The 16,107-nt window shown below is 38.5% G+C and overlaps 1 protein-coding gene across 1 annotated transcript in view; it reads right to left on the bottom strand.

Moving 5' to 3' along the window:
• Positions 1-564: 564 nt before the first annotated feature.
• The window catches only part of CMPK1 (cytidine/uridine monophosphate kinase 1), a 42,907-nt gene continuing 27,364 nt past the window's right edge, over positions 565-16,107 (bottom strand). The window contains exons 2-6 of the mRNA XM_007978837.3: positions 11,928-12,074; positions 6,316-6,468; positions 4,379-4,455; positions 4,074-4,170; positions 565-2,705 (exon numbers count right to left, since the gene is read on the bottom strand). Coding sequence (XP_007977028.1) covers positions 2,664-2,705; positions 4,074-4,170; positions 4,379-4,455; positions 6,316-6,468; positions 11,928-12,074 — 516 coding nt within the window. The 3' untranslated portion in view covers positions 565-2,663. The remainder of the gene's footprint in view (positions 2,706-4,073; positions 4,171-4,378; positions 4,456-6,315; positions 6,469-11,927; positions 12,075-16,107) is intronic.

Raw genomic sequence — 16,107 nt, forward strand, 5'->3', positions numbered from 1 at the left:
ATTACAGGCTTGAGCCACCGCGCCCGGCCTAGAACAGACTCTTAATAAGAAGCATTTACAATCTATTTTCTCTGAAGCCTGCTACCTGAAGTCTTCATCTGCATGATAAAACCTTGGTCTCCAACAAACCCTGTATCAACCTAGACATGCCTTTCTATTTACAGAAACTCTTTCAACCAATTGCCAATCAGAAAATCTTTGAATCTGCCTAAGGCTTGGAAGCTTTCCCCACTCCTGCTTCCAGTTGTCCCACCTTTCTGGACTGAACCATGTATACATCTTACCTGTATTGACTGATGTCTCATGTCTCCCTAAAATGTATAAAAGCAAGCTGCACACTGACCACCGTATGCACATGTTCTCAGGATCTCCTACGGACTGTGTCACAAGCCACTCATCACTCATATTTGGCTTAGAATAAATATCTTCAAATATTTTACAGAATTTGACTCTTTGCATCGACAGTCCTGAACTCTGCTTTTGTAGTGTGAGAACCCACATATTAAATAGGATACTTCTTGATCTTCAATATGCTTAGAGAACAGAAATCTGAACCAACAAATAGCAAAGGCCACAGCACAAAATTTATTGAGATTATTTACTAAATAATTCATATACATCCAACATCACTGAATGGAAATAACTTAATTTTTAAAAATAAGCAAGGCTTAAATTGGGGTCTTTCAAAAAACTCAAAAAATTCTTGGTGACTGTATCTTTAACAAATGGAATGACAAAACTAGTTAAGTCTGATTACCTCAATCAACTCCAAAACTCAATGTTGCCAACATGTTTTTCTACTTAAAAGCAAACAAAAAGCAAAGCCTCATAATTTAGTAAATACCGTGTTTCTTGGTTTCTGTTCTCAAATGCCACAGAAAGATATCTGAGGAAAGGAAGCAAAGCACCTAGTCTCAACAGTCCTTCAAAACTTTAAGGTTGCTTTCACAATCTCACTATAAATACTTAGATTCCTATCTGACAGATTTCTTGACTTATGTGAGTAGGAATGCTCTCAAAACCTTAGTCTTTACTCTTGCTTCACACTAGAGTTGTTTGATTAAACCACCTCTGTATTTGCTGGACTGCAACACTAGGTAAGAACTCATTCCTATCTCTTCCAAGAAACCAAGATAATCTCAATACGAATTTTGGTGGCCAGTATGTTACAGTACTTAGCAATACTTTGTTTTCTAATGGCAAGTATGTTGAAAAATTTATCATTAATAAGTGAATTTCATAACACATAGAAATGATTCTATTAAAATATAAAAACATCCATTAACTTGTCCTATTTCCAGTGACTTTAAATATCAAATGTAATTATACAAAGACAAAATTATTTGCCCTATTTGACCCTGTGTACCAAATGACGTAAGTGCTGAAAATAAGAAACATTTTAAGATTTTAAATCTCATATTAAGAATCTTGGATACCACCTAGCATTGGTGACAGAGGAAAAAAAAAAGTAAGGCGAAAACAAATTTCTCAGAGATTTTTAAAGGAAGAATTGATGTAAAAGAATATTCCTTTGGGCTCTATAGCCTTTTAAAAATCATTTATCTTTTGGTGCTTCAACATGATGCCAAACAAGAATCTACTGAATAAAAATAGCAAGGAAGGGAATCAAACATTTATAAGATATATTTATTAATTTTCTGACCAAAGTGCAATGATTTTTATATCTTTTTAAACAAATAACTATGAAAAAAGTATTCAAGAAAATAAAACACAAATGGGAAATTTAACTAGATTGCTTCTTCTAATTAATTCTAACCTTTTATTAAGTCTAGAAAACAAAGAAAAAAAACTTTTGAAGTGTTACTAAAATGCTAACTGAATCATTTTAGCATAAATCTAGCCACATGCATTTCAAGGTTCCACTGCTAGGAATTTTGTTAAGATCAGCTGAATCATGAATAATACTATATAACAGAGTATAAGGAACACAAGCATTAGATGTGATCCTTGCCCCATACCCTTAGATTATGTCAGAATAAAGCTGACAATTCTGTCAGGCTCTGAACCCCTAGTGCCCCCAGCCCAAATCTTGGAAGCAAAGAATATGCCCTGTCATACAACTTTGTACAAGTTGTAGTAAAACAAAGCTTAAGTTTTTTCACCTTTCTATAGTAAATGGTCAGTTATTTGATAAATACTAAAACGCTGCTAAGAATCCATTTTGAGTTTGTTTACCAAACACATTGTGCAAGAGCTGACTACATAAAAAGTTCCTTTGAAATTTGGTCCACAAATTCACTTAAGGTTGGAAATTTAAAACCTGCAAGAAAAAGAGGAAGCGGGTATCCCTAAATCCTAACATGTTGTGATTACTAAAGGGATATATATGCGTACTAAAAAGTTTTGCTCACAGAAGGCACAAACTATAAAAGGGATATTCTTTTTGAATTAAAAAAAAACTAGCTGATACCCTTCTTTGTTTAGTGAGCACCATAACTAAGATGAAGTTAAACCTGAATTCACTGTCTACTCCTGTGACCAAAAAAAAGAACATAAAAAATTAACTTTGTTTTACCATGTACTTTCCAGCCACTAATTGAGATGTAGTTATGAAAGATTAAAATTGCCTTAAAAAGGGGTCATGATAGCAGCTATCAAAGCAATATTCAAGCATGATTTCAAGGATGCTTTCAGGTTTAGAATTAGCCTTCCTTGTCAAAAATCTGCACAACTTCATCAAAAACCTGTAAAGGAAAAAGATGATAATAATTTTAAAAGCAGGCACTGTTAAAATACCATACAGTTAAGTTCTTATTAAAAATAATCAAATTTGGCTGGGCATGGTGGCTCACATCTGTAATCCCAGCACTTTGGGAGGTCGAGGCGGGCAGATCACTTGAGGTCAGGAGTTCAAGACCAGCCTGGCCAACATGGCGAAACCCCTCTCTACTAAAAATACAAAAATAAGCCGGGTGTGGTGGCAGGCGCCCAGCTACCCAGGGGGCTGAGGCAGGAGAATTACTTGAACCCAGGAGATGGAGGTTGCAGTGAGCCGAGATCACACCACTGCACTCCAGCCTGGGCAACAGAGCGAGACACTATCTCAAAAAATATATATAAATAAAATAAAATAAAAAATAAAGACTCCATCTCCAAACAAGTTCACATAAAAAAAAAATCAAATTTACATTAATTTTCAAAATGATTCAGTTTTTAAAATCACATACTTAGTTTCATCTATTTTACTTTAGACAGTAATATTATATAAATAATACATATAAAATTATGACTATATTACATTCAATTAGTGCTTTTAGGACAAAATATTCTTGATAGGCTACCAATAATTTGATAAAATATAAACTGAAGTGGCTTCTTAGTTCTGATTCTAAAACACAGTTTTCTCATGTATTACATCACCTCTATACAAAGTGTGAATGGATTAAAAAAAGATTCCCTGAATCTTCTTCCCCTGGGCCATTCTATCTTATGACTATAAGAGGATGAAGATCCAGGGAATCGGGGAAAGGGAGGTTAGGTTCATTAAGAGACACTAGAAATTTTGTTGGGCTTGCAAACCACAATTCAGAGATCACTATTTATGAAAAAAGAGAGAAGTGGTAAGTCATGGAAACCTTCCACCTGTGGTGCTATTTGTTCTGTGGCAGAAGAAAGAAGCCTGGAGCTCTTGAGCTAGATGACTTGCCATTCATGTGATCCAACTCACATTTCTTAAAATACCAGTTTTCTAGTGCTTGAGAGCAAGTTCAGAATTCATAAACCACCCATTTCTCATGAAGAACAAGTATGAAGTTGTAAACCTCATTTTAGGTTTTACTCAGATAGGAAAAAAACCCCTAATTTTTCATTTAGTCCCCAGTGTCTTCTTTTCATTTTTTTTTTTTTTTAAGAGACAGAGTCCCAGTATGTTGCCCACGCTGGTCTCGAACTCCTGTGCCGGGATTATAGGCATGAGCCACCATGCCCGGCTTCCAGTGTCTTGAAAAACTAACTAATCTGTGATAGTATTTCTTTTTCTCCTGCCTACCCCAAAACAAATAATCACGTTTTTATTTGACATATTTTTTTAAAGACAGGCTAGGAACACTTACTTCATCAACAGATTTAGAAGCATCTATTTTCTTGACTTTCCCCATTTCTTCATATAAGTCAATAATTGGCTTTGTTGACTGAAGGTATGTCTGAATTCTGCAAAAGTAAATATTGCAAGGTTCTAGGTATCTATCCTTTCTTCTATATGTTATAGAAGAGCTCACAGAACACTGGATCTGCCCCGACCGATTGACTTAACATCTTAAACAAGTCATTTTACATGTTTAAATGTGACTCTTTTTTTCCTGTACCAAATAGGGCAGGTCTGGGATTGAAGTGGTTGTATGTAAAAACTGCAAAGTACCTCTTTTCCAAGCTCTCTCTGTTGTCATCACTCCTACCACTACTCTTTCCCCTCTCAAGACATCGTTCAATACAGATCTAAAAAGAGATATAAAGTTATCAAAAACATAAAGATATGAATTTGCCATTCTTTTAACCTGAAAAGAAAACAAGAGTTTAAAGAGATGACCAAAAAAAACCCTGCAATAAACCCAGTGTGTCTAATTCATTAATCAACATGCAAAGTCCTTTTAAAATTAAACATGTGGTTCAATTTATATAAACTAGGTTAAATAAGTACAGAGCATAATAAGAGTTCATTCATGACTCAGTTTTTCCTGTGTATTTTTTTTCAAACTGCAATAAAAAGATCTGTATGTGTATGGTCCCATCTCAGATATATTATTAACTTATTAGGTATGAATTACATGCCTCAAATTTTGTTTCATTTTTGCCTGCTTTTTGATAATTCCATAAATTTCCAAATATTTGAGTCAACATATTTGCATTTGAATAAAGCATCCCTTGTTAATTGTGAATAAACATTCCTTAGTTATAAAGCTGTGGTAACATTCTAAAGTTAACTTTGAAAGGTAAATGAAAACATATTTTTGGGGGTTGGAAGAAGAGAGTTGCGTTTTAAAACAATGCAAAAGGCCAGGTATGGTGGCTCATGCCTACAATCCCTGGGAGGCTCTGCACTCTGGGAGGCTAAGGCAGGTGGATCACCTGAGGTCAGGAGTTCGAGACAAGCCCGGCCAACATTGCAAAACACCGTCTCTACTAAAAATACAAAAATTAACTAGGCGTGGTGTGCACACCTATAATTCCAGCTACTTGGGAGGCTGAGGCAGGAGAACTGCTTGAACCTGGGAGGTTGCAGTGAGCCGAGATCATGCCACTGCACTCCAGCCTGGGCAAGAAAGTGAGACTCCATCTCAAATAAAATAAAATAGAAAAGAAAAGAAAAGAAAAGAAATAAAATAAAATTAAATTAAATTAAAATAAAATAAAATAACTCAAAGGCCGCAGCAAGTCTCTCCACCAGAGGCACATTTACAGTTCAACCTAAGAACAATCAACTTCCTTCAAGGTACTAACTACTTCAGGCTTCTTAATTAAATGATTCTGAGAAATGAATTTAGTTATTCAAAAGTATGTCTGACTTCGTTATTAGAACTACCAGAAAGAAAAGTACATTTTTTTGTTTTTTTCAAGATCATTTCACTCTTAAGACAAATCAGGCTATCCTGTACATTTTTTTTTTTTTCTTTTTTTGAGACAGTCTTGCTCTGTTGCCCAGGCTGGAGTGCAGTGGCGCAATCTTGGCTCACTGCAACCTCTGCCTCCCAAGTTCAAGCAATTCTCCTGCCTCAGCCTCCCAAGTAGCTGGGATTATAGGCGTGTGCCACCACGCCAGGCTAATTTTTGTATTTTTAGTAGAGACGGGGTTCCACCATGTTGGCCAGGCTGGTCTTGAACTCCTGACCTAAGGTGATCGCCTGCCTTGGCTTCCCAAAGTGCTAGGATTACAGGCGTGAGCCACCACACCCGGCCCTGTATGTTTCTTTAAAACAGAAAGTTTTCCCAACTTCTCAGAAACGTGTTTCTCTTCCAGTAAACAACACCCTAAGGCAAGATACTCTTTGATGATAATGTCTACCTAAGAAAGTAGTTCAGCTTCTTACCTAATATTATTATGTCAATTCTTATTTTTTAAAAATCAAAACTGATTCTTGTTATTTTGAAAATAAAGGAAAATTTAGCTCCCCAAGGCTGCCAATGCCAAATAGTTTTTAATACTCCAACAGCAAGACAGTGCTGTTCTGTCCATCCAATCCACCAATTCAAAAAACACTGCTGCCAATATAAATGTAACTAAAAAAATCCTTTGTTTTTTTCCAATAGTCGACTAACAGTTGCTTAAAGCCTATGTGGGCAGATGAAGATTTTCATTACCTCATTATTACAGTCAAAAAACAGAACGAAAGATACATCTGCCTTCCCATCCATGGTCTTGTTCCAACCTTGAAGGTTGTCTTGATTTCTTGGAAACCCATCAATCAAGAATTTATTCTTCTGAGCATTGGCAGCCATTGTCTGATCCATTTCCTAAAGGAAAAAGAAGATTTAGGTTCAATACTACATTAACAAAATGAAATTTCTCAAGCATGGTAGTGTATACACGGGTGTTTGTTTTATTATTATTATTTAACCCCTAAGTAAAGGGTGGAGGGTACATAGCAAAAAAAGACTAGAAGGAAATCTATCAATGTATTAACATGGTTGCCTCAAGCTGGTGTGGTTATGGGTATGTGCTCCTCTCACAACCATCGCATTTTTACACACAATTTTTTTCTATGGTTTCCAAATTTTCTACAGTTAAGTATATGTTACTTTCACATACACATTCACAAAGTTATAAATAAGCAATAAAAGCAGCAATAAGAGGAAAATAACCATTAACCATTATCTTTGCTTCAGCAACTAGAGACCCTGTCTTGTGTTCCCTTTGCTCTTCCCAAGTCGTTTAGCTGTAGTGGAAAGTATATTACTTCTACAGGTGCTCAACTCTGCTATTCATGTAATTCAAGTCCAACAACACAAAGCTTTGGACAAATATAAAAGACCATTAGCATTAATTATTAATGTAGGATAAAATACTTTTTAACGGAAGCTAATTAAACCCAAATGTCACTGGCTGCCCCAAAACAAAGGGAACAAAAGAACACATTCAGAAAGATAGCAAGAACAACCCATTTCACCATCCTCTTCCAAAGCGTGAATTTAGGTAGAATGTGGGAATATGTAAATATGAGACAGAAATCTCTAATCTCCAAATCCTTGCCACTTCAATCACCACAGGATAAGCGCAAGTACACGACTGTAATAAACCTTAGAGGAGCCTCTATTCCAAAACGAACTGACATTCAGTACTCTCCATGTTCAAACTTCTCTGGTTCCTCAAGAACAATGGCTGTCAGGACCCATGATCCCTTTATCTGAGAATTGGTTTTAACCTATCATCTAGCTTCTTTGATATTTGCAAAACTTCAGCAGAATGCTTTTGGGCCTCTGCTATAGCCTTTCTACCACAACTATGGTAGTGGAAGATATCTGAAGAACGCACATCAATATCATACTCATTCAGCATACACTCATTCGAGGTCTACCATCAGGGAACATGAAGAGCAAGGTCATGACTCTTGTCCCTGGGGGGAGTCACAGTTGAGTGCATGACAAATATGTATACACACATGTGCTAAGTTCTATAATCAAGTATGCAAAGGATGCTATAGTAAAACAAAGAAGTCAGCACAAACTGCAAGGAAACTGCCAAAGAAAGTTTTTCCAAAGAAGTGGCAGTGGAACTGAATCCTGAATAATGAAATGGCACGTGTAGGCAGACAGGGATCAGTGTCCTCCAGATAGTGGAAACTGGAAATATAAATGAGAAAGCAAAACCGCTTAAATGAATCTATTAGCCGGCACAACTGACTCAGGATATGTGTGGAGAGTGGTGGGAGATATGACTGGAAAGTAAGCAAGGAGTAAGACTCATGAAGAACTTTGTATGGGACACCAAGGAGTTTGAGTTTTATTCCGGAAGCAATAGAGGAACATTTAAGAATTTTAGGCAGTAAAATAACAGGCTCATATTGCCTTTTAGAAAAAAAATCACTCTGACTGCACTGAAAAGGATTAATCAGAAGGGGACAAAGATGGATTAAAAGCAAAAAGACTAACTAGGAGTCTCTACTGATAGTTCAGGTAAGAAAAAAAGAGGATGTGGTCGGGTGCAGTGGCTCACGCCTGTAATCCCAAGTACTTTGAGAGGCCAAGGTGGGTGGATCATGAGGTCAGGAGTCCAAGACCAGCCTGGCCAAGACGGTGAAACCCCATCTCTACTAAAAATACAAAAATTAGCTGGGCATGGTGGCTGGTACCTGTAATCCCAGCTACTCAGGAGGCTGAGGCAGAGAATTACTTGAACCCAGAAGGTGCAGGTTGCAGTGAGCCGAGATTGTGCCACTGCACTCCAGCCTGGGTGACAGAGCGAGACTCTTGCCTCAAAAAAAAAAAAAGAAAAAAAGAAAAAAAGAGGATGTGAACTAAGGTGATAGTAATGACAGAGAAGAGACTAACAGAAGAGGATTAAAAGAAAGATAATTGGAAAGATACGCTCACTGAATGGATTTGGGAAAGTAAGGAAAAGGCAGGAGATATAGATTGATTCCCAGATTTCTGCCTTGAATAGCTAGGTAGATGGTAGAACCATTAAGCAAGACAGGAAGCAAAGGAAGATCACATTTTAGACAATACACTCAGCCTCTGACATGCTGATTTTGAGACACTTGTGAGACATTCAGATAGAGGCCTAGTAGTTAGGTAATTAAAAATATATGTCTAGAATTCAAAACAAACATTTTGTTTTAGAGCTATAGACTTTAGCAACATTAGCATAGTGAAAGCTTTGGGTATGGCTAAAACCATCCAGAAAGAAACATATAAAATGAGAGCCGAAGAAGACCAAGTATAAAACCCTGAGAAGCATCATGGTTTTGGAAACTTGCAAAAGAATAACTATTAAAGAGGATTGAGAAATAGCAGTCACTCAGTAGGGAGAAGAAAAAGAGATGCTGTCATAAAGAACAAAAGAGGAATGATTTTCAAACAGACTGATCAGAATTAAATACTACAAGAAAAATAATGACTAAAAGTATTATTTGCTAGAGATCATCATTGGTAACACGCAAGAGCAGCTGCAATGGAGATGGAAACAGAATCTGACTGCAAAGGGTTAAAAAGTAGAGAGTGAAAAAGTAAAAACCATATAGTCTGCTCTTTCACAATGCTTTCTCTGCTTTATAGAGCAGAGAAAGGACATTAGAGAGAGGGAATGGGGAGACAGGATTTGTTTATTTTGCAACAGAAGCAGGTTACTTCAACCTCTGAGACAAGATGTAAGAAAGTGTTTATGAGCCACTTTTCATCCCCAATGTCTTTAGTTCCAACCAGATGCTTATATAGCTCTTTTCCATCAGGCTTCAGCTATTTCTTGTTGTTCCCAATATTGCACTTCTTTTTCTCCCTCACTGTTCTTATATGTGAAAATACCTGTTAATGATTATAGTTTTAGGAATCTAGAATGAAAAGTTACCTAGTAAATACAAGGTGTCTGTTTTTCAGATGTGACATACATTCATTCATTCATTCATTCATTCATTCATTCATTCATCTGAGACGGAATCTCGCCCTGTTGCCCAGGCTGGAGTACAGTGGCTTGATCCCGGCTCACTGCAACCTCCACTCCTGGGTTCAAGTGATTCTCCTGCCTCAGCCTCCTGAGTAGCTGGGATTACAGATGCCTGCCACCACTCCTGGCTAAATTTTTTTTTTTTTTTTGTATTTTTAGTAGAGATGGGGTTTCACCATGTTGGCCAGGTTGGTCTTGAACTCCTGACCTCGTGATTCACCCACCTTGGCTTCTTAAAGTGCTGGGATTACAGGTGTGAGCCACCATGCCCGGACTTTTTTTTTTTTTTTTTTTTTAAGAGATGGAATTTCACTCTGTCACCCAGCTTGGCGTGCAGTAGCATGATCTCAGCTCACCAAAACCTCTGCCTCCCAGGTTCACGCCATTCTTCTGCCTCAGCCCCCTGAGTAACTGGGATTACAGGTGTGTGCCACCACACTTGGCTAATGTTTTATATTTTTTGGTAGAGACGGGGTTTCACCGTGTTGGCCCGACTGGTCTCGAACTCCTGACCTCAGATCCCCCTGCCTCGGCCTCCCAAAGTGCTAGGATTACAGGCATCAGCCACTGCACCAAGCCTCAGATGTGACATATTTTAGTTTTGAAAGCTATTAAGTCTTAGCATTTCACATTGAAGCTGGTGATGCAGCAGAAAAGTAGACACCATGGCTGAGCGAACATCAATGATGAGAAGGACTTGGGTTAAAAAAGAGAAAGGGCCATGCGCGGTGGCTCACGCTGTAATCCCAGCACTTTGGGAGGCCGAGGAGGGTGGATCATGAGGTCAGGAGAGCGAGAGCATCCTGGCTAACACGGTGAAACCCCGTCTCTACTAAAAAATTTAAAAAAAAAATTCGCCGGGCATGGTGGTGGGCGCCTGTAGTCCCAGCTACGCGGAAGGCTGAGGCAGGAGAATGGCGTGAACCCGGGAGACGGAGCTTGCAGTGACTCGAGTTTGCGCCACTGCGCTCCAGCCTGGGCGACAGAGCGAAACTCCATCTCCAAAAAACAAAAAACAAAAACACGAGAAAGAAGAAAGAAAGAGGTTTAGGGGCCAGGTGTGTGGTGGCTCACGCCTGTAATCCCAGCACTTTGGGAGGCTGAGGCGGGCAGATCACCAGGTCAAGGGATCGAGACCATCCTGGCCAACATGGTGAAACCCCGTCTCTACTAAAAATACAAAAATTAGCTGGGCGTGGTAGTGCACACCTGTAGTCCCAGCTACTCTGGAGGCTGAGACAGGAGAATCTCCTGAACCCGGAAGGCGAAGGTTGCAGTGAGCCGAGATTGTGCCACTGTACTCCAGCCTGGCAACAGAGTGAGACTCTAACTCAAAACAAAACAAAACAAAACAAAACAAAAAAGAACAAAAGAAAGCAAAAAAGAAAAGGGAGCAGGGGAGGGAGGATAAAAGAAGAAACAGAAATGGAACAGAGTAACTGTCTGAATGTTGGGAAGAAAGGACCAAGTGCACATAAATGGATGTTAAGTTGAGCTACAGGTGATCCTAAATCAAAGTAGAGAATCCTTGCCACAGTCCAATTTCTTCCCAGGTGAAAGCAAAGTTTCTAGTTCTGCCATTCTCAAGCATAACCACCTTCCACAAGCAAGAAATTCAATACTCGGAGCCACATGTGGTGGCTCTCTCCTGTAATCTCAGCACTTTGGGAGGTCGAGGTGAGAGGATCACTTGAGCCCAGGAGTTCCAGCCTAGCTTAGGCAACATAGTGAGACCCTGTCTCCACAAAAAATAGAAAAAAATTAGTTGGGTGTGGTGGCATGTACCTGTAGTCCCAGCTATTCAGGTGGCTGAGGTGGGAAGATGGCTTAAGCCTGGAGGGTTGAGGCTGCAGTGAGCTATGATCAGGACACTACACACCAGCCTGGGTGACAAAGACACTGTCTCAAAACAAAACAAAACTTTTGATATTTTTCATTACACACATGAAAGGTGGATTTATATTTATTATTAATGTTGTTTGTTTATTTATTTTTGAGAGGAGGTCTCACTATGTTTCCCAGGCTGGACTTGAACTTCTGGGGTCAAGCAATCCTTCTGCCTCAGTCTCACAAGCAGTTGGGACTACAGGCATATGCCACCATGCCTGGCTTTTTAAAAAAAATTTTTTGTAGAGATGGGGTTTCACTAGGTTGTCCAGGCTGGTCTTGAATTCCCAGCCTCAAGTGATCCTCTTGCCTTGGCTTCCCAAAGTGCTGGGATTACAAGTATGAGCAACTGCCTGGCCAAAAGGTAAATTTAATTTCTTGTTTCCTCGCTGGTTTGAACTGGTTGGCATTCATTCACACTCCTTACCCTCTTTAATAAACTGATGGTTATCTCAACTGGTACAATCTTTCCTTCTTTAATGTACTTTTCAATAAGTTCACCATACTGTGAATCTGGGTTCTTCCTTTCATCACGAAGCAGCTCTCCTGCAGAAAGGTGTGTGTAGCCATATTTCTGGAAGAAGCACACATAAGAAAAATATCAGAATTCATTCAACCCAGTGGTGGGATTATACTTTTTTCCTTTGTATTAATTTCTATATTCTAATTTTTCTACAATAAAGAAGTTTTGCTTGTATGTTAAATAATAAAGAAAAATTTAAGATATTTCACATAATCCAGTTTCTTAATGGGTATCTTTATTCTTCATAGCTATAATGTTCATGTAAATATATCCTGGCTGGGCACAGTGGCTCATGCCTGTAATCCCAACATTTTGGGAGGACGAGGTGGGTGGATCATGAGGTCAGGAGTTTGAGACCAGCCTGAACAACATGGTGAAACCCTGTCTCTATTAAAAATACAAAAAATTAGCCAGGTGTGGTTGCAGGTGCCCGTAATCCCAGCTACTCGGGAGGCTGAGGCAGAAGAATGGCTTGAATCTGGGAGGCGGAGCTTGCAGTGAGCCGAGATCGCACCACTGCACTCCAGCCTGGGTGACAGAGCAAGACCCCGTCTCAAAAAAAAAAAAAAAAGAAGAAGAAGAAATGATCAAAAGTGTATTTTATTAAATACATCCCATCATTTACAGAAAATAGAAATAAGTACAAAATTGTTTAACTCCTTAAACTCAATTTAAAATTATTCCCACACCATTTATAAATGCCTACTTTAATCACTGAGTATACACAAACTTCTGAAAGTTGGGTGCAGAAAGAACTTTATAAAAAATGAGGTGTGACCTACCTTCCCACTTACTATAGACCCTTTTTGAAAAGCATTTTTCAACTACTATCCACAAAATTTTATGGCAATTTTATTTCCCAGTTTATTTTGACTCCTACTTGGAACTCTTTGCTTGCCGAATGCTCTACTCTGGTCTAGTGATTATAGTATATGGTAATATTGAATAAATGGAAAGACAAACAGTACTAAACAATGGCAAACACTCAGTGAAACACCAACAATATACAGAGCACTCTGTAATGCTCTACTGTATGAACAGATACATTTAGAAGCCCAGTTAGTAATTTAGAAATTAGAACACAGTTTGCTTCCTGACATGGGAGAGTTCAATTTTGCAAGCTTTATACTGCATTAAAATGGGTGTTGGGTCTGGTATCACTTTAGGTGATGGCTCACGCCTGTAATCCCAACAGCTGGTGAGGCCAAGGAGTGAGGATCACGTGAAGCAAAGGAAGGAGGATTGCTTGAGACCAGGAGTTCAAGTCCGGCCTGGGCAACAAAGGGAGACTCCATCTCTATGAATAATTTTTTTTAAATTAGCTGGGCGTGGTAGTGCATGCCTATGGTTCCAGCTACTCAGAAGGCTGAGGCAGGAGGATTGCCTGAGCCTGGGAGATTCAGGCTGCAGTGAGCCGTGATCATACCACTACACTCCAGCCCAGGCAACAGAGTGAGACTGTGTCTCAAAAAAATAAATAAATAAATGAGAAACTAGTTGGAAATTGTAGATATATACAAATAATCTTTTAAAAAATCATTTAGCTGGCATGGTGGCTCATGCCTATAATCCTAGTGCTTTGGGAGGCCAAGGCAGAAGGACTGCTTGAGGCCAGGAGTTCAAGACCAGCCTGGGCAACACAGCAAGACCTCGTCTCTACAAAAAATTTTATTTTTTGTTGTATTTTATTACTGATTGATTGACTGAGATGGGGTCTTGCTCTTTCACTCAGAGTGGAGTGCAGCAGCACAATCACCATTCACTGCAATCTCAACCTCCTGGGCTCAAGCGATCCTCCCACTTCAGCCTCCTGAGTAGCTGGGACTACAGGAATGTGCCACCACACTTGGCTAATTTTTATTTTAATTTTTTTTATAGAGATGGGGGTCTCACTATGTTGCCCAGAATGGTCTCAAACTCCTGGTCTCAAGCAATCCCTTAACCTCTGCATCCCAAAGTGCTGGAATTATAGGCAAGAGTCACAGCACATGGCCTCTACAAAAAAATTTGTTTAATTTACAAATAATAATTAGGGGCCAGGCGTGGTGGCTCATGCCTGTAATCCCAGCTACTCAGGAGGCTGAGGCAGGAGAATCACTTGAACCCAGGCAGCAGAAGTTGCAGTGAGCCAAGATCATGCCACTGTACTCCAGCCTGGGCGACAGAGTGAGACTCCATCTCAAATAATAATAATAATTATTACTATACGGTTTGTCAAAAAGAAAAAACAACCTTACTTGCAAAGTCCAAGGAAACAAAGAATTTAAATGAATATAAAGATGTCAAACCTATACACAGGTGTCTCATGTTCTCATCCACATTCCATTTTTGTAAATTATCTATTTACCAGCTTTTTATACTATATTTTTCTTAAGGATTTTGCTAATAATGCTTTCCTCTTACCACAGGTACAGCAACAACAAAAAAGCAACTATCACTTACATATAAATTATTATGGCATTTTAATAATAGCTAGACTTTAAAGAGCATATTTTCAAAGCATTCTGCTGTCATTAAGTAATCACTGAAGCCAATTTTGAGGAAAGCAAGAATAGATATTTTCCAGCCTTAACCAAAACTTTTTCACATTCTCTGAAATTTCCTAGCAATGAAAACTTAGTGGGTAACTAACAACAGTCTTAAGAGCAACATTCAAAACCACAGCAACTTACAAATACTGTCGCTACAATTATAAGCTACTATTGAACTAAAAATAGTAACTTTTTTTGTTGTTGTTCAGACAGGGTCTTGCTCTGTCGCCTAGGCTGGAGCACCATCTCTGCTGACTGCAACCTCCGCTTCCCGGGTTCAAGCAATTCTCGCACCTCAGCCTCCCGAGTAGCTGGGATTACAGGCGCCACCATGCCTGGCTAATTTTTGTATTTTCAGTAGAGACGGGTTTTACCATGTTGGCCAGGCTGGTTTCCATCTCCTAACCTCAGGTGATCTGCCCACCTCGGCCTCCCAACGCACTGGGATTACAGGCACGAGCCACCACGCCCGGCCTAAAGATAGTAATTTTCTAGTGACAAATATATACACTCAATTCACTTAGAATAAGTGCCTAAAATTTTAACTGAAATTTCTCCTTTAAGAAGTTGAAAAACAATTCAATAACCTTTACGGATCATGCACTAAGATTTGGAGGGAGAAAAAAGCACCATGTTCACAACAAGTACAAAATGACATTCTATTTTACTCCAACTAGGCAAATGTTGACAACTTTATGGGGTCAAATCTCAAACTATATCTTGTTCAATTTCTCTCACTTTTTTTTTGTTTTGTTTTTGGAGACAGGGTCTCACTCTGTCACCCAAGTTGGCGTGCAGTGGCACGATTTCAGCTCCCTATAACCTCCACATATATACATATGTGTGTGTATAGTTTGTTTGAGACTGTCGCCCAGGCTAGCGTGCAGCGTCGGCTCACTGCAAGCTCCACCTCCTGGGTTCACGCCATTCTCCTGCCTCAGCCTCCTAAGTAGCTGGGACTACAGGCGCCCGCCACCACACCCAGCTAATTTTTTAATTTTTAGTAGAGACAGGGTTTCACCATGTTAGCCAGGATGGTCTTGATCTCCTGACCTGGTAATTCGCCCACCTCAGCCTCCCAAAGTGCTGGGATTACAGGCGTGAGCCACCACACCCAGCCATATATTTATATTTTTAATATATGATAATATATTATAAATTTTATACTATATTACATATATTATAAATTACATACTATATTACACACAAATTTTATATATTATATATCATAAGTTATATGATATAAATTGTATAATATATGAAAATGTAATTTATATATTATACATTATATTAACTTCTATGTTTTTTAGTCTTGCTGTCTCTAAATATATATAAATATATGAATATATAAAACTATATATATACACACACCTATAGTTTTATATATATATTTATTTATATAAATATATTTATATTATATATATATATTTTTATATATTTATTTTATATATATATTAAAAAAACTATTAGGTGTCCTTCAGATTTACATCTGTCAAGCACTGAAGACTAAGGTTATGTTGCATTCTCCATAAGACTACTAAACCTTAAAATCT

This window comes from Chlorocebus sabaeus, chromosome 20 (assembly GCF_047675955.1).
Source record: "Chlorocebus sabaeus isolate Y175 chromosome 20, mChlSab1.0.hap1, whole genome shotgun sequence".
NCBI lineage: Eukaryota > Metazoa > Chordata > Mammalia > Primates > Cercopithecidae > Chlorocebus > Chlorocebus sabaeus.